General features: G+C 44.5%; 2 protein-coding genes across 2 annotated transcripts; both read left to right on the plus strand.

Annotated features, from left to right (window-relative positions):
• The first annotated feature begins 6,150 nt into the window (after positions 1-6,150).
• On the plus strand, positions 6,151-6,999 carry LOC135169197 (uncharacterized). The gene is made up of 2 exons (XM_064133957.1): positions 6,151-6,298; positions 6,407-6,999. The coding sequence occupies exons 1-2, from the start codon at positions 6,188-6,190 to the stop codon at positions 6,737-6,739; spliced, it is 444 nt and encodes a 147-aa protein (XP_063990027.1). The 5' UTR covers positions 6,151-6,187; the 3' UTR covers positions 6,740-6,999.
• An 803-nt stretch (positions 7,000-7,802) lies between these two features.
• Positions 7,803-8,482, plus strand: LOC135169088 (uncharacterized). Its single transcript, XM_064133808.1, has 2 exons — positions 7,803-8,077; positions 8,261-8,482. The coding sequence occupies exons 1-2, from the start codon at positions 7,910-7,912 to the stop codon at positions 8,477-8,479; spliced, it is 387 nt and encodes a 128-aa protein (XP_063989878.1). The 5' UTR covers positions 7,803-7,909; the 3' UTR covers positions 8,480-8,482.
• The last annotated feature ends 15,958 nt before the right edge of the window (positions 8,483-24,440 follow it).

Here is a 24,440-nt window from a genome sequence, read left to right on the forward strand (position 1 = left end):
GAGTCAATATTTATGACTGGACCTGTCTTGGAAATCTCATGTCGTTGGAGTTTCACTTTTTTCACTATTTTTTCAATTGATTTTTTCTCATCACTGGTTTAAAAGTTCCAGGCTGATAACCTGATTGATAACTGGATTTTGGAGATGAGTCCACTATGACTTGATACCATTTTGACGTAAAAAACGTAAATGCAGTAAAATGATCTCACTGGGTTCCTTGATGCATCCCTAGTTTAGAGGAGGGGCTAAGTTTTTCACACTTTTTTGAAATTTTGACCTTGCTGGGGGTTGCTTTGAATCCCTGATGAGGAAGGATGCTCGAGTTTTCCTTTTTTTCGCCCCCCACTTGTTTTACATTTGTTGGCTATTGAAAGGAAAGGTCAATTATTGGTCCATTTCCCTTTTTGTAGACCAATGTCTCCTCCCCCGCAGGGAGATAATATTCTTCCTCACACACCCTAAAGAAGTGGCACCAATAGAGTTTTTCCCCCACGTCTGCTTAGCATAATCTTGTGTGTTCTATGCAGTCGAAAAAACCATTTGACTTCGACATTTTATATAATAAAACATCACTATTGTGCACAATTGCTTTAGTACCCACAGTCAAAGTTTTTGCATTTTTCGCATATTTCCTTTCGTTTAATAAAATCGCGATTGCAATGCTTCTCAGTGATGGAGGATTATATCTCATTTGAAAATTTGATTCGATTTCTCTATTAGATTCTGCAGGTTCTTCATGGGAACATACTTTAAATGTCGTACACATGTCTATGCTCTCATCTTTAGAGTGTAATTTATCCCTGCGATATCTGATATGGATTTTATTCCATGTTTCACCAAGAAATTTATATTCACTGTGACGTATTTTCGAAGGCTCGCGGAACCCTTCGTCCATCCGCCCGCCCTCTGGCACCGGAACACCCCTCAACCAAATCAGAAACATCCGTTAGGCGCCAGGTCATTAAAACGGAATGACCACCGTACACAAAATACTCTTCCGCTCTCAGCTTCAATAACTCCGGCAGCTCGGTTCGTTGAGATTCACTTAATCAAAAGCTGAAAGGGGGAATGCAACTGGGACTTTCTTTAAAGCAGCAAAAAAAAACAACGCAATTGTCAAAATTGTCGGGGATCACAATGTTCAATAAATAAAAGAACATAAAGAAAATAATCGATACATTCAAAAGAAATCAATTAGATAAATCCCCGGACATCGATCAAGCGTGATCACACAAATTTTAACCTATAAGAGACTGTCACTGGTGTCCAATTAAAATCAAGTAAAACGCTTCTGAAGTCAGCCAACAAGAAAATCAATTCACAGATGTTAAAACGGTCAACTGAGTCATAAATAAATACTGAATGAACAACCGCGGTCCAAGACCCAGGTTGCTATAGTCCGAAACATAAAACATAATTTAAATCAAACCACGGAGTCACAAAGCTCCATCGCTGTCGGAAAAGTCAGATAAATTAATCAGAATCTAAACGTTATAATATTGTCAAAATACCCCAGTGATTCGGAACCGTAACGCAAAAATGGATAAGTCTGCGTGACCTCGAACAACCAAAATTCCAATCAATAAATACACAATAATCCAGAGGTCACGCGACCTTGAAATTACAGAAATCAGACTAGAATTCGATGGCGAGAGATTGATGAGTTTTGCGACACGAATCATCGGACAGAAGTCGCAATACTCATCATAGAAAATTCGCTAACATTTCTCCACAGCCCCGAATTTTAACAATCCTTAAACAAATCTCAAGAAATTTTCAGAGCGAGAGAGTAACGAGTCCGCGACCCAAATCATCAAACAGAAGTCGCAGGACTCACTCCAGACCGTTAATTAACAAATTCCCATTTAAACTAATTCTAACACAATCTGCAGAATGAGAGAGAGAGTTAAAAAAAATCGCTGAGAGAAGTGGCCAGAGATCCCTGGACAGAAGAATTCAACTAACGGTCCGCAGGACCCAGGTGTACAGAACACCAACAAAACCGGGATCTCTGCCCACAATCTTTACACAAATTCCAAAAAAACTAAACAAATGGCCACCACGCTCACCCTGAGACTCCATCTTTTCCCCCGGATCCGTCCTCAAAAATGCTTTACAGCCTCAACGGGATCCTCGGCGAAATGGCGTCCGTGGCACCACACAATTAACACACAGGTCTGCTCTGAATGTCCACCAACCAGGAAGTGATTTCCCTCGCCACGTGAAAATCCGCAACAGGTCGGTAACCTGATGATTTCAGGTGATTGTGAGTGGGGGGGGGGGGGTGATCGTCGTCATTTCCCACCAATCCCCCATGACCAGCCATGCGCAACATGCCCATTCATTATGGCGCATGTGCCATCAACTACAACTAGGCTCAATTAACCACATCATCCGTGCGTTAATTACTACTCATGAGACTAGTAACCCTACTGATTAACGTAGTCCTATATTCCCATTAATCGCGAGACCTCGTGCTCTGGTGAGACGTCACTTCCGTGTTAATTAATAGCTGGATTGTGGCTCCCTCATAGACCACATTGCAAATCCAGTCATCAGCCAAAATCCGGAGTTTGCCGACCACTGCGTCACTTCCGGCCTTCTGTACAATATTTACACGTGATGACTGTTCACTTTCTGATGATGATTGTAACTGATACGTTTCAATGATGAGAAACCAAAAAAAACGATAAGAAAAGATGTATTAACCCGATAAAAACCAAAAGCAAATATAGCTGATGAGATCCCGATATTTCATGCGATTTAGTTGTTGGATGAACACGAAGTGAGGTATGTGGTCAGTGTCCGATCGACCTAGTGCCCTGGATCAGCCTTAATTTTATACATTCCGCCCGCCTTCATCGTCGGATGATGATGAATGATCCTCTTGTTGGTCTTCCTCCTCGGTGCTGATTGGTAACGGAACCACCTTGTTGATGTGTCTGGTGTAGGTATTTGCGCCTCCTGCCCCCGTGGCGATGTCTACCACCCTTGTGAGATTGTCATCACTTGGATGAACCCTTGATACTCGTCCTAGAGGCCACTTCCTTGGGGGATACCTCTCGTCAATGATGAGGACTAGTGTTCCGACCTTGATCTCATCCGTTGATCTTTTCCATTTGTAGATGGTTTGATAATGATGCATACACTCCCTTGACCACCTGTCCCAGAATTGCTGAGCGATCCTTGCGATCATTTTCCACCTTGTGAGACCTTCCATTTTCTGATTGATGAGTGATGGCTCTGGAACTGCGTGGATGGGTTAGTAGTAAGTGGGCACGATTGGCGAATTTTCTTCCAGGAATCGCCCCCCTTCCCCCTTTTTCAAGACGTGTCCGAACACGTTTTCCCCATTGTCCTTTGAGGAGGACGTCGCCGCTCTAGGGCCCCCTGGGGTGAGGGTCCCCAAAAAATGTCATTGTTCGACAGGAAGTGGGTGGTGGGTGGGTGGCAAGGAATGCGGGCAGGTCCCAAAACACCTGAAAGCATTCCATTGTTATGCAATGGAATGTCGTTCACGTGTTAAGGGAAACTGGGCCCATTATTTTTTTTTTTTTTAGATGGAGGATTGCGCAATGCCCTGGCATGAATGGCGCAGTAAATGGATGATTTTTTTTACAGGTTTTTTAGGGTAATAAATTTTCCCTTTCTATGGAAGACCGTTGGAAAAATTCTCAACGATGTCTCCTTTTTTCTCTCTCTTTTAGTGCATGTTGTTTCCTTTTAAAAGGTTTTTTTTTTATTTAAAGATCAAAAATGTTTTTTGCCTTCCGTCTTTTTTATACCTGTAAAGATGTTGAGGGTTTTTGTAATAAATAATTAAACATAGGGTTTGAATTTTATCCTTTTTTTATATTTCATAAAATCGTAGGTTCCATTTTACAAATGAGTTACATAAAATCATATGTGTATGGTTTTTCAATATGAGGGCATTCTGTAAGCCCCTCCCGCGAATTTATCCAAATAATTGTAACAATTATGGAATAATTCTCCAAATAATTGATACAAATAACCAAGATTTTCGTGGGGTATTGTACGACGAAGATCATCGCGAGCCATGAGATAAATTTCCTCGAAATTTACGCGTATGCGATGATGAAGATCCTCCGTGGCAGGCATTCTATTATAATCCATATAATTCATAGCAATTCCTTTAATTGATTGTACAAGCGATTCCTTGTATTCCTTGAGAGGCAATGTCTCCAAGAAATCCAGCCACTGATTAATCCATGCAGCCTTGTTTTTCAATGTAATGATGCTCTGTCCCATCATCATTATGGGAGTCTGATTTGCATCATCATTGCGAACAAAGGTCACGCAGGGATTTTCAAAACTGCGGTGGAATTTCACGTTTATGGCCCCAAATTCCTTTGCAGGTAGATTGTGGTTGATCTTTGGGTGGAACTTCTCAGGGTCAAAGTAATCGGTTACAGCATCCAAATCGTTGAAAAAAAGGGTCCATTCTTCTCGTGTCATTGACAATATGGCGCGTTTCGGGCGTACGCCCATAAATTGCACAACCGGGACGAATTGACCGAAACACGTAACTTTTAAGCCGACACGAATTTGTTTTGTCTCTGATCTATTCAAAGATATAACTTGAGACAAGACCACATGCTGTTCAGCATCACTGAATCCCTTTTGTTTGTTGCTCTCCATGTTGAAAAAATGAATGGATGAAATCAGGACGACTGAATCAAATCCACCGCGAGCACCCGCGTTTTATAGCGCTACGTATGAGAGTGGAGGGGACAGAATCCCCCACTATACGCATGACAGACCTATAACCGTCACACATTATCCCCCATCGCAGGGAGTTCTGCGGCGCCGGCGTCACACATGCGCTCCACTTTCGCGGTTTTTGTATGTTGCGCGGCACCCCCCACTCTTACCATGGAACCTTCCTATACCGATTTTTTTTGTTAAATCGAGTGACGCGTTTGTTGTCATTCGTTAAAAGGCATTGCAATAGTAAAAATGTCTAAAAACTTTGAAAGTTACGATTTAGAGTCCCTTAAAAAATATCTCGCGGGTCGCGAATCGTATGAGGGACGACAAAAGCCTCAATTTCGCCAGAAAAGAGTACGCGTATGTGTTGATAAATATACCGATGATGATTACCTAGACAGTGATGACATGTGCATTCCAGCAAAAGCGCGGAAAATCGCGATAGGGTCAGGATTGGAATGCGAAGTGGAAGATTTCCTTGTTGATCCTTCTTGTGTATGCAAATATAAATTTCTCGGTGAAATATGGAATAAAATCCATATCAGATATCGCAGGGATAAATTACACTCTCAAGATGAGGGCATAGAAATGTGTACGACTTTTAAAGTATGTTACAATGAAGAACCTGCAGAATCTAATAAAGAAATCGAATCGAATTTTCAAATGAGATATAAACCTCCATCACTGGGAAGCATTGCAATCGCGAATTTATTAAATGAAAAGAAATATGCGAAAAATGCAAAAACTTTGGCTGTGGTTACTAAAGCAATTGTGCATAATAGTGATGTATTATTATATAAAATGTCGAAGTCAAATGGTTTTTTCGACTGCATAGAACACACAAGATTATGCAAAGCAGGAGTGGGGGAAAAATTCTATTGGTACTACTTTTTTAGGGCGTGTGAGGAAGAATATTATCTCCCTGCGGGGGAGGAGACATTGGTCTACAAGAAAGGAAATGGGCCAATCATTGACCTTTCCTTACAATAGCCAACAAATGCAAAACAAGTGGGGGGGCGAAAAAAAAGGAAAACTCGAGCATCCGCCCCCATCAGGTATGCAAAGGACCCCCCACCAAGGGCAAATCTTCAAAAAAGTGTGTAAAACTTAGCCCCTCCTCCTCTAAACTAGGGATGCATCAAGGACCCCAGTGAGATCATTTTACTGCATTTACGTTTTTTACGTCAAAATGACATCAAGTCAAATGAGCTCATCTCCAAAATCCAGTTATCAATCAGGTTATCAGCCTGGAACTTTTAAACCTAAAAAATCTAAATATGGTGGAAACAAGGCCAATCAAAACGGAATTAAGATAATTAGTGATCGTGTAGTGCAATATAACAGTGATGAGAAAAGATCAATTGAAAAAATAGTGACAAAAGTGAAACTCCAACGACGTGAAATTTCCAAGAGAGCCCCTGTCATAAATATTGACTTTGACCTCCAAACGGTTGAAAAGATGAAGAAAAAAAACTCAACCAGACGATTGGGCCATAAATCAGCCGGTAGCACTCAAAGTGGCTCTAAAATCCTGAAAGTCAATAATAAAAAAACAAGTGAAATCATGCAAGTGAGTACAGAAGAAAAAAAGTTATGGATTAATATGTTAGAAAAAGATCTTGATTTATTCAATCAAGTGAACTACATTGATAAGAAAAAGGATCTGAATAAAATACAGGCTCGCGAAAAACGTTTAAAACTCGCGGAAAAAAAGAAGGCCGACTTTATCGCTCGCGAAAAACGTCGCGAACTAGCTAAGGAAAAACAAAGACAATTTAGAGCTCGCGAATCAGAAAAAAATCGATCCAAGGACAACACATCGAAGGATATCATCCCTGAGCCCATGATGGAATTGGATTCATCGATCGAGATCATTCCCAGCACTCCATCGGTAATTAATTTAATCCTGGAACGCGAGGGTGAAGATGCTCAGCATGGATCATTGAATTTCGCGGCCTCAACCCCTACAAGTAAGTACTTAATCAATCAATCATACGAATTTTTAGATTAGATTGACTTAAGCTAATCTTGTATTGTTTTTTTGTTTCAGAACCGCGAAAATCTATCGAGGAAATCGAGGCCGTTCTAGTCGCGTTGGGCGCGAATCTAGAACAAAGGAATCGCGAGGACGATTACGAAGGGCGGTGGGCTCCAACGCAGCGCCAAAAAGAGCTCGATCAAATTGCAATGCAATTGGATCAAAGCGGGGATGATGATGATGAAGGATTGGCCATCCAGAGTCTTGATTTCACCCCGTTATCACCCAGTAACCGTTCGGGCTAAAAATTCATTAAACATGTTTGTATTTTTTGAATAGCTGAAATAAAAGTCATAAATTTTATTGCATTAACGGTGAGTCTTGACTTTTTTTTATTGCTAGGCAAGACCCAATATTCCCTCTCCTGTCCCCAGCCCTTTTTTTTGCTCGTAGAAGCTAGGAGAAATTTCTCTCGCTTCTTCTTCGTCGGCATCCTGTAGGCTTTCGTTTATTGTCTCTTTCCTTCTCGTTGTTTAGAGGGTTTTAGAGAACAATTTTGACTTTTTCCTCGTCTTTCCCGCATATATCCTTACCCTCATCTCCTTCTAACTTACAGCTTAGAGGGTTGAGGTCGAATAGTGGGGCGAAAGTTATATAAACCGTGAGGTCTCACTATTCGCCCTCTTTCACCATCACCAGCCCCGAGGACTAGCGTCTCGTGCAGCCTTAGTGTTTTTTTTTGTGTTTTTGTTATTTTATTTAAAAAAAATGGTGAAAGTGACGTGTCAAGGAGCGTGTCAGGAGGATTACGCTCGCGAGGTAAGTTTTTACATATTTATTTATTGCATGTTTTTCATTGTGCGGTTTTTCGCGGTTTTGTATTGTCTGTAATTTCGCGTCCGCGGCTCATTTTAGTGTTTTTTTTTTTTTTTTAATTGAGCGTTTTTATATTGTTTTAATATGTTCTCGTCGCGGGGTATCCGTTTCGCGTTTTTTTTCTTTTTTAAAATTTTGAATCCGTGTATTTTCCTTGTTGTTTTAGTTTTTGATTTTTCGTTTTTTCTAGTTTTTTAGTTTTTAAATTCATTTTGTTTCTTGTAGTTTTTGATTTTTTTCGTTTTTTTCGTTTGTTTTAGTTTTTTAAATTCATTCTGTTTGTCTTTTTTTTTTAAATTTTTAATTGATTGTGCTTTTTTTTTCCAGATGCAGGCCACCAGGAGGGACAGGGAATACCTCAGGGCGTCCAATGCGTGGTTTCGCTGGGAGGACGCAGAGGGTGAAATCCTGGAAGGCGAAAATATTTTCGCCATCCAGGATTTGCACGCCAGGGCCGCCAAATGGTTGGCGGATGCCGAGGACGAGGCCTTCATGGTGAGTTTTGTCTCTCTCTGTCTCGCTCTCTCTCTCTCTCCCTCTCTCTTTTCAACCCCCCTTTATTCCCTTTAACCCCTTCCTGCCATTCCCATCAGTCCTCTCCTAAAATACACCCCTTCCTCTCCTTATTTTCCTATAATTATTGCATATTAATGTATTTTTATTTTCCTTTTGTTTCAGGCCGGAGCCCGTTGGGAGGGAGGTGTTGGGCCGGACACCCCGAGAGCGCGGTGGGTCCGCGCTGTGAGGCGCGAGTCGCGCCAGTTCGAGGCCGAGGGCGAGCAGGTGCTCGCCCTCTACGATGTCGAGGATGCCTGGGCCCTCAGGATCCTCTTCGGGGAGGAGTCCACCCAGCCTGACCTGACGGAGGAGGACTGGTCCCTGGAGCAGTGGGACTGAGATCCCCCCCCTCCGCCCCCCGCCCTAATAATAAATTAAAAAAAAAATTTTTTTTTAAATTGTATTTTAGTTCTAAGATTTTTTTTGAATAAAATTAAATTTTTTTTTACATCAATATTTTCTTGTTTATTCATTTATTTCCCTTAGTATTAAATTAGAAAACAAAACAAAAAAAAAAAAAAAAAATTTGTATTTTAGTTTTAAGTATTTTTAAATAAAATTTTTTTTTTAAATAAATATTTTCTTTTTTCTATTTTTTTTATTTATTTCCCTCAATTTATTTCCCTTAGTTTTAAGTTTAAATATTAAGAAAAAAAATTATATTAGCCTTATCACTTATCATATTTAGACGGTCCTGTCCGGAGGTGCAATCAGCCTCTCGGCCATTTTACACCCTGCCCTCAGGCAGCCGTCTAGTCGCTGGTATCGAGTATTTGTGCCCTACGAGCTAACTCATAGAGCCCCTTGATCCCGTCCCTGTCGACATGTATATCTATGCAAGTAGACCCGAAGACATTCCATCTGGCTTCATCGAGTCCGCTGCATCTTGTGCATAGGTGAAGAGGATCCTCCTCTGTCAGCCCGCATCTTTTGCATAGGGGGTCAGTCCCCTTGCCTATCCTTGATAAGTACAGAGCCAGGGGCCAGTGTCCAGTGATAAGCCCCACCATAGTACGGAGCTTAACCCTGTTTAGGCCCAACAGGGTCTCTGCCAACTTCCTAGTGGGTTCTCCTAGGAGGGATTTCGTGTGCTTGGCACCCGTCTCCGAGTCCCATCTCTCCACGATCCTCCTATCCGCACGTTCCTTGACCAGGTCCTTCACAAAATCGGTGTGCACGCCTACGTGCTCCACCTCTCCCTGAAAGCCCCTGCAACTACCGTTCTTTGCTAGCTCATCGGCTTTTTCGTTGCCTTTGATGCCAGCGTGTCCCGGAATCCAGGCCACCTCGAGCCGATTATTTACGGCAATTTCCTCCATCAGCTCGACGCATTCACTCACCAGCTTAGAACAACACTCATACCTGAGTATTGCTCTCAGCGCGCGCTTGCTATCTGAGTAGATGAAGATCTTTTTGCCCTTGTCCCCCCTCTCCAGGATCATCCTGGCGCAGGCCCTTAGGCCAGCTAGCTCGGTCTGGAGCACGGTTGCGTGTGAGTCCAGCCCAATGGTCCTCGCTATTGCGGGCCCCTCTGACCAGACCCCCGCACCTGCCCGTCCGCTCACCCGTGATCCGTCCGTATACCAGACTAGTCCACGGGGCGGCACCCAGTCCGCATCCTTTCCTGACGGGGTTTCCCCCCATCCAAGATTGACCGAGAACTTTCTGCGAAAGTGCCATCGGGGTCTGCAGGCGTCAGCACCGCGCGACAGTAGCCCTTCCAGCTCTCTGTCCGCGCGGAGGACACTAGCATGCCCATTCCTAGCTCCCTTCCATGTTCCCTGTAGCCGCAGTCTTGCGGCCGCTCTTGTTGCCTCTTCCCTTATAATTAGGTGTGGAGGTTGCATAAAGAGCAGAGCCTCCAACGCTGAGCTGGGGGTCGTTCTGAGGGCCCCTGTTATGCCCAGCATCGCAAGCCTGCCTATTTTGTCCACCGCTTTCCTGTGGCAGGCCTTGTTCAAGGCTGTCCACCACACTGCGGCTGCGTATGTTAGCTGTGGGGTCATAATGGCCGTGTAGATCCATTTGACCATCTTCGGCCTTAGACCCCATGTGCTTCCAAACATTCGCCTACATGCCCAGTAAGTCATGGTGACCTTGCTAGTCTGCATGGCGATGTGCTTTTTCCAGCTGAGCTTCTCGTCGAGCCAAATACCTAAGTATTTGACCTCACTCGAGAATTTCAGCATTGTGTTGTAAATGGAGGGAGCCTTAACAGCACCCCTCCTTCTACGTGTGAAGTGCACCATCTCCGTTTTGCCTGGGTTTACCCTTAGGCCCTTCGATGTGCACCACTGCTGAACATAGTCCAGCGCCTTTTGCATCTTGCTGTGCAGCATGCTCGTGTTCCTGCTAGTTACCAGCAGTGCCACATCATCCGCATATGCGACTGTCCTTACCCCCAGTTCCTCGAGTCCAGTGAGGAGGCCGTCAACTACGAGGAGCCATAGCAGAGGAGAGATAACCCCCCCCTGCGGGCAGCCCCTCCCTACCACAGCCCTTACCTCACTGTCCCCAAGGGTGGAGTGGACAACTCTTGTTCGGAGCATGGCGGCTATCCATTTGATGATCGAATTCTCGATCCCAAACGCTGCCGCAGCTTTCTCCATTGTATCAAAGGCGGTATTGTCGAAGGCCCCTTCGATGTCGATAAAGACGCCAAGGGTGTCCTCCCCCCTTTCCATCGCATTTTCCATTGTGCCTACCAAGTGGTGCAGCGCAGTCTCAGTCGATCTGCCAGCTTGGTAAGCATGTTGTGAGGGGCATATCTGATTAATCCTCAGTGCCCCCTCCTTAATGTGCCTATCGACCAGCCTTTCCAGCGTCTTCAGTAAGAAGGAGCTCAGGCTGATCGGTCTGTAGGCTTTCGCGTTGTCGTAGCTGCATTTACCCGGTTTGGGGATAAAGACAACCCTGACTTCCCGCCACCTGCCTGGCACATAGCCCAATGCTAGGCAGGCCCTGAATGCCGGTATCAGTCTGCGCAGGAGCAATGGCCCCCCTCTTCGCAAGAGGGCCGGATGTATCCCATCCGGACCTGGACTCTTGTACATTTCGAAGGAGTCCACCGCCCATTGCAGCCTGTCCAGCGTTACTATTCGTGCGGCTAGCTCCCAGTCGGGATCGCCGCTTCCTGTTCGCTTCCAGTCCACTTCCAGGCACTCTCCTGGAAGCTCTATAATAGAGTCCGGGAAGTGCGCGCGAACCAGATGCTCAAGGACCTCTCGCGGTTCTGTGATGGTCTCTCCGCTTTCCAGCGTGATTCCACCCAGCCGTTGTGAAGGGCCCCCCGAGAAGACCCTGCGAAGCCTGGAGATGCCTGAAAGCGCCTCCAGTTCCTCACAGTATGTCCTCCAGGTGAGCTCCTTTGATCGTTTTATGAGCCTCTTGTACTCTCTCTGCACATTTCTGTACAGACTCCAGTCTTCGGCCCTCTTCGATTTGTGCGCTCGGTTTGCGAGCCTCCTGGACTGGCTTCTCAGCCTGTCCAACTCACGGCTCCACCAAGGCACTTTGTTACCCTTCCTGCAACGTCTAGCCGGGCATGCCGTCTCAAAAGACTCAGTTAGGGCAACGTGGATTCTTTCCACCTCGTCCTCTAACCGGTCCTCCCTGCAGGGCCTAACGCGTCCAACCCCGAGCCTTTCCTCCGGGTTCCTCTCGAAGGAGTCCCAGTCGGTGGCCCTTGGGTTTCTGCGCAGGCGGTCCTGCTGCGGTTGGGCACAGCCCTCTATGCTAAATCTGATGCGTCGATGGTCAGAGAGTGTGTCCTCTCGGTCCACCCTCCAGTCCCTGCATCGCCTCGCCAGCCGGGGGGTGCACATGGTTACGTCAATGATACATTGACAGCGAGAAGTGACGAACGTGGGCCTCGAGCCCCTGTTTAGGATCTCCAGGTCCACGTCTGCCATAAATTCCAGGAGAGCAGTGCCCCTGTCATTACATCTTTCGCTACCCCACACCACGTTCTGCGCGTTTGCGTCACAACCTATGATGAGTGGCAACTTTCTAGCTCTGCAGTGATTCACCAGATCACGCAGCTCATTGGTAGGTGGTGGTGTCGGCGAGTCATGTGGGAAGTAAGCCGAGCAGAAAACTATGTCCTCCGCACCGGCCTCCCCCCGAAGTCTCACGACAATCGCCACCAAGTCTCTGTGGCAGAAGTTGGCCATTCCCCTAGCTCCGCACGCTCTTTTGACAGCAATGCAGGCCCTGGGGCCCAGGTCGCCCCGAGTATAGAATAGCTCCACCTCGCCTCCAGATAGGCCTTTTACCGAGCCTCCGTGTTGCCAGGGCTCTTGTATAAGGCATATGTCTGTATGCTCTACTGCTAGGCTGCGACTCAGCAGGGCAGTCGCAGCCTTGCAGTGCTGCAAGTTAATCTGGGAGCAGTGGACTAGCAGAGAGCCTAAGCCGTCTCCCTGCATATTGCCCTCTGTTCCTTCCCCCCTTGTCCCCCTGGCCATTGGTGGGCCGTTAGGCAGGGTCGCCTGGTGGCGCCCTGACCTGCCCTGAGTGGGATGAGCCCGGCAGGGCCCAGTTGAGGATCCCTTGAGACCCCCTCCCAGTTCCCGCCGCGCCCCCTCTCACCAGAGGCGGCCTTCCTCTTCGGCCCTTCGCGTGTCCGCTCAGCGGAGGCCTTGCAGGGGCAAGGGGGTCCCTCTGTAAGAGGGAGCCTTCCTCGCTCTCCTTTTCCCTCCCCTCATGGGCGCCTTCCCCGGCAGTTCCTGGGGCACTCACCGAGCCACTCGGACCCTTAGGCGCTCCCTCCTGCCTTCCCCCCTCCCCTGCGATCCCTGACTCCCCTCGGTCGGCGATCACTTTCTCCGGGCCTGGCTGCGCTTGGGGCGCCTTTCCCCCCGCCGCTCTCCGCTGGGTCTCGTAGAAACGAGCCCGGCCGAGGCAGTAGAAGGGGGCCATCCCCATGCCCTTCAGGGCCTCTAGAGATTTGGGGTCAACACCCAACACCAGGTTGAGCCCCTCCTCCCCGCTCCGGCAGTCCCAGACCCTCCACTTGCCTGTGGTAAGGGCCCTGTTCTGCTTTCCCAACCTCTCAAGAGCCACAGCCGCTCCTACGGGTTTTCCCGGGAGAAAGGCTGTGACTCTGATCAGTTTTTGGAGCGCTTCCTTATCCATCATGATAAGGGAGGCCCCTTCCCAGGGTGCCAGGGTGGGCACCACGGACTTCAGCCACTCTCTTGACTGACCGTCCGTGCATGCCACCCACAGCACGCCATCGTCAAACCAGTGGCCGTCAAAGCTCGGGAGCTGACCTTCCATGTCAGTCCCGAACAGTGACGCCACTAGCGCCTCCTGAACCAGGTCGGCTTGCTCCCTCGTCAGAGACAGCTCAGGATGGCCAGTTGGCACTAAGGCCACCCTGCCGCCACCCTTCGCCGCCTCCCTGAAGGAGGTTGCCCCCAGTCCTTCCATGGCCCTCAACTTTTTCGCGGGCATGGCCACGTCGGGGGGAGTGGATCCTGAGGACCTGGGCCTCTTGGGCCCTGTCCCCTGTTCCTCCTTATCCCTGGACGCGGTCTCTACCTGCGGAGATTGCTGATCCCGCGAGGCATCGGCTTTCAGCCTAGCCTGGCGGGCCCGGCGCTTCTCCGCACCCGTCCTACCCCTTCTCTTCCTCCCCTGGGTAGGGTCAGCGACAGCGGGCCCACCACTGGTGGGCCCCTCTGAGGCTGGCTCCTCCTCAACTTCCATTTGGATCAGCGCTTGTTCCCCTTCCGGGGCCCTAGTGCTGATCGTGCTCTCCTCCGACCTACAAGCCTCTGCCGTTCCCTCAGAGAGGGCACCGTCATCGGCGTTAAAATTTTTATTATTAGTTGGGTCCATGTTGATCCCACGAGTAACCAGGAAAAGAAGGTCCACCCCCGCAGAGCCTGGATGCGGAGGTAAGGCATGCATACAATGGGGTGCTGCCTGGTTCCCCAAGGGTATCGTTTGCGACACTGTTCCCCAGTGCCATTCAGCCCTCGGCACGATAACTTCCACCTTAGCTTGGGGAGTCTGGTCCGCGGCGATGCCTTGGGTCTTCCTGACGGGTTTTTACTTCCGTAGGTCGACGTTATAGCTGTCGCTGGCCGGGTACTGAAGTGTGCCCCAGGATCCTGGAGTCAGGTGCTGTTGTTCAGCCTCCTTTCTCCGTTCCCGAGGTGCCACTCTTTCTCCGGCCGTCCCCCTATCCGCCACATGGGGACGCGCTCAGTTGGTGACTCATACCGTCCCCTTCGTCTCGTTTATAGAGCACGTCCGGGGCTGAGATATTAGCCTTAAGATCATTATTATTAAGACGAAAATAAAAAAAAAAAAATGTAGTTTAGATTTAAGTTTTTTTAATAAATAAATTTTTTTTTAAATAAACATTTGTTGTGTTTCTTTTTTAATGTTTCCTTCGTTTATTTTTAAATTATCATGGAATAGGAATTGGGATGGGGAAAAATTTGAAGGGAGTCTTTTTTCTTTTTTATTTATATATTTATTTATTTTTCTTTATATATCATACATTTTTCTTACAGCTAATTTCCATTTTCGCGGGCCGCGGGTTTTTGAAACTTCGTATTTCAATTCGAAATACGAACGGCTAAAAAACCGCCCCGTCAAAGTTGACGGTGGCGCCCCCCTGACAGTCGGTAACCCCTCCCACAAACGTACATTCCCAGAATTCCACAGTGTCGGTAAAACCGTAGGGCCGCCTCCTGACACCAGGAGGCTCTGCGCAAATGTAAACACTGTAGGGCCCAGTTTTTAAAAAATTAATATCTAATGAACAAATAAACTTAAAAATATGGAAGTTGGATATTAATTATCAACAAACGATTCCCTATCCAATGATAATAACTATTCGAGGCTACAATAAAATATTAAGCGAGTGGAGGAATAGCCCCTACTCATTAATTTGTTTAATTAATTATTAAATAATGTAGGCCTACAAACGTTTTTCGTGCATAACAATATTATACAAAACTACTACAATCAATCTAAATGCATAAAATACTTAATTTTTAAAAACAGTGCCCGCCAACTATCAGCGGTTCAGTCGCGGTTTTTTGAAACCATAGGGCAGTGTCGCGAAACCATCAAGCCGCCGTTTTGGTCCTGTCGCACGTACGATCTTACTCTCAGGTTTCGTGATGACGTCATGATACACTGTCCGACGAATACCATGATAGTCGATCTGGTAGGGATCTGCTTTATCGACAACGAGCGCGCGAATCGAGTCGTAATGAATTTGTTTACGCGATTCATAATTCAGTCTAACCCCTTTTATTTTACTAACTTCCGCGATACTGCCGTCCGGTTTTTTTACGCGATAAGTGTAAAATTTAGGCCCCCCAGAGACAAAAGAAGTAATGAAACTTCCTTCTCCGTAGCCCTCTACTTCGTCGGTCAAATCCCCTAGAAAATTCCCTCGCGGTAATTCATTTGATCTATCGCTGACGTAAATTACCGAATCTGTATCATAATATAAAACACGTTCTTGCTGTTTTTCTAGATAAGAATATAACTTTAGACGCGCGTGAGCGGTTGTATAAGCCGCAATAACGACATTGGCCTTAGTGGACATTTCCGCGGCTTCATTTAAATGTTTCCAGGACATGAAGAGAGTGTCGTTATCGACAGGAACAAGTCCTGTTACTTCAATTTCAGGATTAAACATTATATTTGCAAATTCCTCATGTGTTCGAATAATAGCTTTTTTTGTCAAGTTCTCCCTCTCCCCAAATTTACCCCAGAGACAGTTTAAACAAAGTTTTGCTACGGCTCTCAATCCGGCATTCTTTTGAATTTTATCTTTGTCAAGTTTTATACCTTCTCGCGTCTCATATTCAGCAATATATCTATTCTTTGATTCATCATCTACACACTCAGCAGGCCAATCCGAAGCCTCTTGTTTTATTTTCAAAAAAGTGTTAATGTATTCGGCAAATAATCCACCTGTTCGCGTCACAGGATTCTAACGCGTAGTACTCTTATACTCCCAAAGCTCACTGATTTCTAATATTTTGTACCCCATTTCTACGGCTTTACGAAGTTCTGGAGCGACCCAAGTTCCCAAAAATTCGCGATCAGCGGGATCATCATGAGGGCAATTGTCTTGTACAAGATCATCGCAGCATGATCGACAGAGAGGGAACAGTAACTTTCCATGGGCTTTTACTGGTAAAACAGGGTGAAATAATTGACGAGGGGGTAAAACGCGACATTTCACGAGACCTTCTATCCGCGAAATATTATTATTAGGGCATATAAGCTGACAATCACGCCCCACATGGACAGTGGGATGGCCAATCGGGAAAACCCCTGTCTTTAAAACGTATGGGTATAACGAACAAACGTCAACATAGCGAATTTTCTCATTATCTTTTACGTCATAATGTGTTACGGTATTTCCTGTTCGTCCCCCGAAAAATGCATCGCGCGGATCCAGCGCTATAAACATTTGCTGATCAACGTTTTCTACAAAATTCGCCAACACATGATCTGTCTTTTTTTGACGAATAAAATCGCATTCCCACATTTCAACGACTTCATAACCCGAGTGTCGCAATTCCCGTGTAATCGCCCCTGTTCTCTCATATCGGCTCTCTAGTGTATCCTTGTGACTTAACTCTTTATCTCTATTGAATTTGAAACACCGTGGGCATCCGTGCCAATAACATCCGTGGAACTGATATGCATATTTCTTATTATTATTCGCGGTATCCTCCCAAAAACCATCTAGACGCAGGCCTGAAGTTGTTCTGTGTTCACGAGTTCGTCCGGCATGTATTATTCGATGATTCTCGCAATGTTCGCGCCACAAGAGCCATTCAATTGCGATTTTCGACTGCGTTTTCCCTAACCGATATCCTCCCTGAGGTATAATGCCTATCTGCTTGTCTTTTAAGAAATTTGTTTGAAAAATACGCATGCATGTAGAAGCAATCGTTACACATTCTGTAAAAGGACAGACATTTCCAGCATTCATAGTCAGTTTTCGAAATTCAACACAGGCTCGTCTCAAAATTGTAACATCAAGTCTGCAATAATGAAGAATTTCTTTACGAAAATCAAATTCATAATCTTCTTCGACACGATCATTATACCAGGATAAGAATTTTTCACGATCTTGTACTCCCATAGTGTCAGCACCATAATATTTTCTATCAGGTATAGGCCCTACGTAGTTTTGATTGTCTTTTGTATTGAAAAAATGTGGAAAATAGCCTTTCGCTATATTCCCCAATCCAAAAGCTTTCGGTAAACTTGCAAGAGCCATGTGAAAATAATTTAAACTGTCTATAAATTTATTATCCCCAAAATCCATCAAGATAATGTTTGTTCCGTTAATTATCGCTTTAATTTGACTGTTAATGCGTTTCATGACGTCTCTCAAAACGAATTGTGAATCATAGCCTTTCGCGTTATGTGCAATACAAACTACTTTTTTATACGTCTTACCCATCGACGTGATGTAATCAACAAATCCTCGCACAGGATCCTCACCATCGAAAACATTTTCCCGATGTTTACAAACGCCACATGGATTTCCGTGATTATCGTTTGCGTTCACAATGTCATCGTCGGTCATATCTGCACAGCGGTCACACACAGTTTGTGCAACGCAAAGATTAGGAATGTGTACGTTGACATCTGTAGTTCCTTGCAGAAGCTCATCCTGTCTGGTTTCAAAGTCGTAGAAAACAAACGCCACGCGTTTCAAAGTCAATTTTTTCTTGCTTTTTAAGGTGGGCATATAGCAGAGATGAGAAATATCTTCGTCCTTTTGACATACGTTGCAATAATATTTATGGCACACATGATTCTGAGCTTTGCGATGATCAATTTTCGTATTACATTGGCCACACAATTTTATATAGTCACAGACGGTGGGGTTATTTCCGCTGAAAGATCCTGGTTTCTTATGTTGATCGAAGCACAATTGCCCGTGAAACTCTCGATTACAATCGTCACACACTATTTTATCAACAATCGTAGAGTCACACGGAGGATTCTTCAAACACCTATCACAAGTCCTATCACAAACATGTCCTTGCGTAGTGTAAGGTTTGTTACAATGCTCGCAATAATACTTCACGCCAAAGAATGAAGGTAAATTTTGGATTGGCTCATAGTGGTTCTCTTCAGGATAATACACAATCGGTAAGGTATATCGGACGGTCATCTTTCTGCTAATCAATTCAGGTGTACCATCGTAGAGCACAGGGTGATCTTTTCCGTTTCTCATGAGGGAATAGACCTTGATAAGGCATCCTTCTTCAGCCAAGTATCGCTGATATTGAGCAACTTCCTGTAGACCACAGCCTTCGTCAGGAGCAATGACTCCTGCCCTTCGAGTTAGTCTTTCGGCCTCCTTACGTTGCATTTTTCCCTTGCATTGCCGGATTGCCTGCCATACCTCGTGGATCTTGCCCTTATCAGCTCTGGTTTTTAATTTTTCTGCATGTGCTTTGGCCACAACAAGTGATCGGGCTAGACACAAGCCATCTTCATTCGAAATCTGAAGGATACATTTTCTACTAAACCCTCTTTTCATGCCGTTTTCAAGGAAACCTTGACCTACCGGGGCTTCAGCCACGTGAAGTTTGATCCAAAACTTATCGGCACATCCGAAACCGTTTGCGCTCTGCGCGATAGAGCTAACAAGATTCCATAGATCTTGAAACTCATATCCTTTGATCGCACGTGGACTTATCCAGGCATTGTCTCTTTGCATATTTGCAAAATTGAAAGTAAGGCACATTCGATTCATACCACGTCCTCCAGCCTCAATAATTTTATTATAGACATCACGAAAAGCTTCTTCAACCCAGTCGGCAGGGTCACGACTTTCAGGTAAAGGGTTGATTGCAAACTCCATCACATGTGTGTCGAGTTTGAAACGTGGAAGTCTCTGGCGTGATCGTCGTATTGTCCTTAAGGCCGGCAATCGATTTTCAATCTCTTCTTCGCGGCCATTTTGTTGATCTGAAATTGGGTTTAGTATTTTTCAATAAAAAATATGCCTAAAATTTTTTCTCGGTATTATAAAAAGGTATGAAGCTAGATACTTACCATTCTGCTGATCTAGTAAATCTAGATTAAACTCTTCAACAGCTTCCAAAGCCTTAGGGTCACTCACAACATTTTCACCACCACCACATTGAATATCAAAGAGCGCAGAATTAAAATTTTCGAATAAATCTCCATCAAAATTATTTTCAATGGCAAAATCACCGAATAACTCAAGATCAAAATTATTTATCCAATCAAAATCTCCCTGTGGAGGTGTAGTATTTTCTTCGGACGGGCCACTGGGCCCCGCTAAATCGTTGGGGTCCGACATTGTGAATGTCCCTTGGACGACTGCAGTTAGTGCGAGAAAATTCGGGCTATATTGGGAAAAGTCAGGGGTTTTACTGTTGGCGCCACAGGGGTGGGGGGGCTACTGCACTTCTTCGCCTTTTTTACCTGCCCCCGCCTACGCGCATTGTCCTTGTCCTAGTCACAGGCAAGCCCACTTGACCCCAATACAGGTGCATTACGTCACGCCCCTCTCTAGCATTTTCAAATCCATATTTTCGGATATCGTAAAATTGTATAAAATGATGAGATTTTAGGCATGATTAATCAGAAGGCAATATGGACACGAGGTGGAAACATCCCTTTACTGCAATGATTTGTGGTCCCACGGGTTGTGGAAAAACATTTTTTGTTAAAAGGTTTTTGAAGGAAATTAAGCAAATGTGCGATACACAAATTGAAAAAGTGATCTTTTATTACGCTGAGTGGCAGAATGGATATTCGGATTATGATAATAATTTTGTCGAATTTCGTGAAGGCCTACCAAGATCTGGAGATTTTGATGATAATAAGCCAAAATTGGTTGTCGTGGACGATTTGATGCGGGAATCTTCGAATGGTGCAATAGTTGATTTATTTACAAAAGGAAGCCATCATAAAAATCTCAGTGTAATGTTTCTATCTCAAAATTTATTCCACCAAGGCAAAGGACAGAGAGACATTTCATTGAATACAAATTACATCGTCGTATTTAAAAATCCCAGAGATCGTGCACAAATTGCCCATTGGGCTCGTCAAATATACCCAGAAGATCCAAAATATCTGCAAGAAGCCTATTTTGATGCAACTTCGGCAGCTCATGGCTATTTGTTGCTAGATTTGAAACAATCGACTCCTGAAAACTGTAGGTTTCGTACCAATATATTCCCCAGTGATCCCCATCATTATGTTTATATTCCGCGCAAGGATCGCAATATAAAAGGAGGAGGGGCATCACGGAGTGTACCAGTTGTTCATGTGTGATGGCAACGAGAAGTCGTTCTGAAAGCGGCTCTGTTCGCAAGTCGCTTGGAGAAAAGAACACAGCCTTATTACACGCTCTCATCTACGCACCACCCAGGCTACGCCGGGTAATAATACAACACGCTAATAAAGATTTAATTCGCTGCATTTGCGAGTGTGCTTTAAATTTATTACACGGAAATATTCCTTTGAAAAATTGTGAGAAATCAAAACTGTGCAAACATAAAAAACTATTGAGAAAACTTGCCGATAAAAAACAAAGTTTAAACAGCAAGAAAAAAATCATTAATCAGAAAGGTGGTTCAATTTTGCCAATGCTACTGGGTCCTCTGATAAGCGCACTTATCTCAGCCATTGTATAAGGATGGAACATGCACGTAAAATGATTCTTGTACCAGAGGAGAGTGTGGAGCGTCTAAAAAAAAAAAATTCTTCACATGTTGATACTCACCATGTTTTAACGGAATTGGCTAAAGAAATTCAGCCATCAGCGCAAACTCCAGGCACTGTTACAAGCAGATTAGATACCCAGCTATTGGAAATTTTAAATTCGAAAAGCCCTAGAGATGACCATGAAAAATGGAAGTTGTATAACGACGTTCTGAGGCGATATTTGTTTTATACAGAACAAACTAAAACGCCGGTGTTAGAAACGGAGGCCCACGTCGAAACTGAAACCGCTGAACGATACGACCCAAAAGCTATTGTTGCTACTGTACCTAAAGTATATCAGCGAAAAGCCGCTGGTATACTAGAATACATTGACGCCATTGATACTGCTAACAGACTCAAATGGAATTCAAAAGGACAAGTGACTTTGGATGGACAGACATTTCCTGGTGTCAATATTGTGGATCTCATACAAGATGTTGTCAGAGCACGGAAAACATATTCAGCTAAAGGATGGGAGCATTTTGCCGTTTATCTCCAAAGCCTGAACACCCCTCGGGAGTTTCTGGGTAATCCCAAGTTTCATCAGTCTCCACCAGCATTGCCAGACATTAGGAATCGAAGAGAACCTGAAATTTCAGAGGACGAGAGTTCCGTAGACGAAGATAGAAGAAGGAAAAGCTATAGATCACGCACTCCTCCTGTTCATCGCCCCCGTAAAAACTCGAAAAAACCCCGGCTTAGTTCTCCCTACACTGCGAAAACCGACAATGTTACATCATGGCTTCCGTTTTGAACAATGAAAAACTCTCGAGGACATATTTTGACCTTCCAGAGCCTGAGGCATACACAGGGGCTCGAAATATTTTGTCAAAATATAAGAAAGAAATACCTGAAAGTGAAATAAAAAATTGGCTTAATGCTCAGAACACTTATACCCTTCATAGACCCATTAAGCGTAAATTTCCGCGTCTTCATTATACAGTAACCAACATTGATGATGTGTGGGAGGCTGACTTAGTTGAATTGAGATCATTAAAAACATATAATGATGGGGTTTCATATTTACTTGTAGTTATTGATGTCTTGAGTAAATTTGCCTGGGTAGAGCCATTGAAAGACAAATCAGCATCACAGGTTCTTGAAGCTTTCAAACGTATAATGGATACAAATGGAGGGCGCATTCCTGTTTCGATACAAACGGACAAGGGAAAAGAATTTATGGCCAACAGTGTCCAAAAATTTTTTTCTGATAAGAAAATAAAATTTCGTGTTGCACGTAATCCCGACATAAAAGCTGCAGTTGTGGAGCGCTTCAATCGGACATTGAAGGAACGTATGTGGCGTTACTTTACACATAGTCGAACATATAAGTATACAGATGTTTTGAAGCAAATTGTCGAGTCTTATAACAACTCGCGACATTGTTCAATAAAGATGGCGCCTGCGGCTGTGACTATGGATAATGCACCATACGTATGGCGTAATATACAAAGTCGATTCAAGACGGAGAAACCACGTAAAGAATCCTTTAAATATAAAGTTGGTGACTATGTACGCATCAGTCGAACGAAAGGCATCTTTGAGAAAGGATATGAAACTAATTGGAGTAAAGAAATATTCAAAATAACGAAAGCCGTTTTCAAACAATCATTGCCGATATACGAGTTGATGGATTTTGCTGACGAACCAATTGAGGGATTTTTCTACGAACCAGAATTGGTGCTTGTCAATAAACCAACGGACAAGGACGAGTTCATAGTGGAACGTGTCATACGCTCCAAGGGAAAAGGAAAAAATAAGCAGGTTCTTGTTCATTGGGAAGGATATCCTGATAAGTTTGATTCTTGGATACCTGCTGCAGAACTGCATGCAATTGGGAAAAAATGAAGAGAAACGAATTTTATATGGTGCTCCCCAGCAACAGCAGCATGAGCTATCATCCTGATAATACAGCATCGAAATTCACGACCTTGCTTCCAAAACAAGTTGAACTGGAAGGAGAATGGGTAGTGGGTCTGAGTGAAATACAGTTTCCTTGCAATTTTTTACATATACGTAATGGAAAAGATTCTCCAATCAATTTCATTAGTAATCCAATCCCCAAAAAGACCAAGACAAACTCGGTACAAACATTTTTTCTACCTACTGCAGTTTTCAAAGATATAACAGATTTAGTGGGGTTCATGAATACTTTTCCGTCTTTGAGTACTCATATCCGATTTGAATATTTAGCGCAACAAGGTTTTGTGAAAATTGTAAAACACTGCAACTCCAGGAACTGCACTAGCACAGTTCATACAATAGACTTTTCCGATAAAGTATCCGATATGTTGGGATTTGAGAGAGGTATACACAGCCTCACAAACGCCAGGCCGTATTGTCAAGGATCTTCACCAGCAAGTTTGGCCAGAGGTTTACCTGCGAATTTGTTCATCTACAGCGATCTTTGTGTACCCTCCGTAACAGGTGACGTGCAGTCATCTCTGTTACGAGTGATACCATTCAGCGCTTCTACGTATACCTATGGGGCCATGCACTGTACTACGTTTTCCACTCCTCATTATATTCCGTTGATGAGGTATTCATTTCGCACAATTGAAATAGATATAAGATGCAATCAGGGTGATATGATTCCATTCGAGTATGGTCCTTTGAACGTGACACTTCATTTCAAGAGGATTGATTGACTAAAAAATGAGCCCGTACATTGCATATTACGCAAACCAAGCTGGTGGAGGAACAGTGGACCGATATAATGATTTTGGAAGGATATTCGTTGGAAGTCCTTATCAACGAGGTCATGGAATTGGTGCTTTCCTTGGAGGTCTGTTTCAACGCATTCTGCCCTATCTGGGAAGCGCAGCCCGAGCTGTCGGTAAAGAAGCTCTCAATGCGGGTATTAACGTTGTTGGGGATGTAGTGACAAATGGCAAGCCCTTAAAGATGGCGCTGGAAAACCGATTAGCCGAGTCTGGGCTGAAATTGAAAAGGAGGGCCCAGGACAAAATTGGGACCATGATGCGTGGCTCAGGCTATAAGAGGAAGCGTAAACGCCTCGCCTCTCATAAGCTCACTGGCCGTGGATCTGCCAAGACATCCAAAACTCGGAAGAATAAAAAGAAAAGACCCGTTGCAAACAAAAGAAGCAAGAAAGTGAAAAAAGTACCGAGACATAAATCAAAGCGGAAGACTCGTGATTTGTACGATATTTTCAACTAATCATCATGTCGTTTTTACATTCGCACTCTTCTGAGTGTGTGAAGTCGGAGCTGGACCTATTTACCATACCACCTACCCAAACAAGTATTGAAAATTCTCAATTTGTTTATTATAATCCTGTATCTACGCTGTCGGACGATGCCCCAATTGAATTCATCGTACCAGGCCATGGAGAAGAATATATTGATTTGGCACATACCATGATCAAAGTTCGCGCCAGAATCCTGAAACCCGATGGCTCTGCTGGTATAGACGACTCTGTTGGGCCTGTGAATAACTTTTTACATTCAATGTTTAACCAAGTGGATGTATATTTCAACCAAAAAGTTGTTACGCCTCCAAATAACCTGTACGCTTATAGAGCATACAT

This window comes from Diachasmimorpha longicaudata, chromosome 14 (assembly GCF_034640455.1).
Source record: "Diachasmimorpha longicaudata isolate KC_UGA_2023 chromosome 14, iyDiaLong2, whole genome shotgun sequence".
In the NCBI taxonomy this organism is placed as follows: Eukaryota; Metazoa; Arthropoda; class Insecta; order Hymenoptera; family Braconidae; genus Diachasmimorpha; species Diachasmimorpha longicaudata.

Excerpts from the sequence above, each read along its gene's own strand:
- LOC135169197 (XM_064133957.1), top strand. The coding sequence starts at position 6,188 with ATGAAGAAAAAAAACTCAACCAGACGATTGGGCCATAAATCAGCCGGT. Across the intron at positions 6,299-6,406 it reads AAACAAGTGAAATCATGCAA|GCTCGCGAAAAACGTTTAAA; the intron begins GTGAGTACAGAA and ends AATAAAATACAG.
- LOC135169088 (XM_064133808.1), top strand. The coding sequence starts at position 7,910 with ATGCAGGCCACCAGGAGGGACAGGGAATACCTCAGGGCGTCCAATGCG. Across the intron at positions 8,078-8,260 it reads CCGAGGACGAGGCCTTCATG|GCCGGAGCCCGTTGGGAGGG; the intron begins GTGAGTTTTGTC and ends CTTTTGTTTCAG.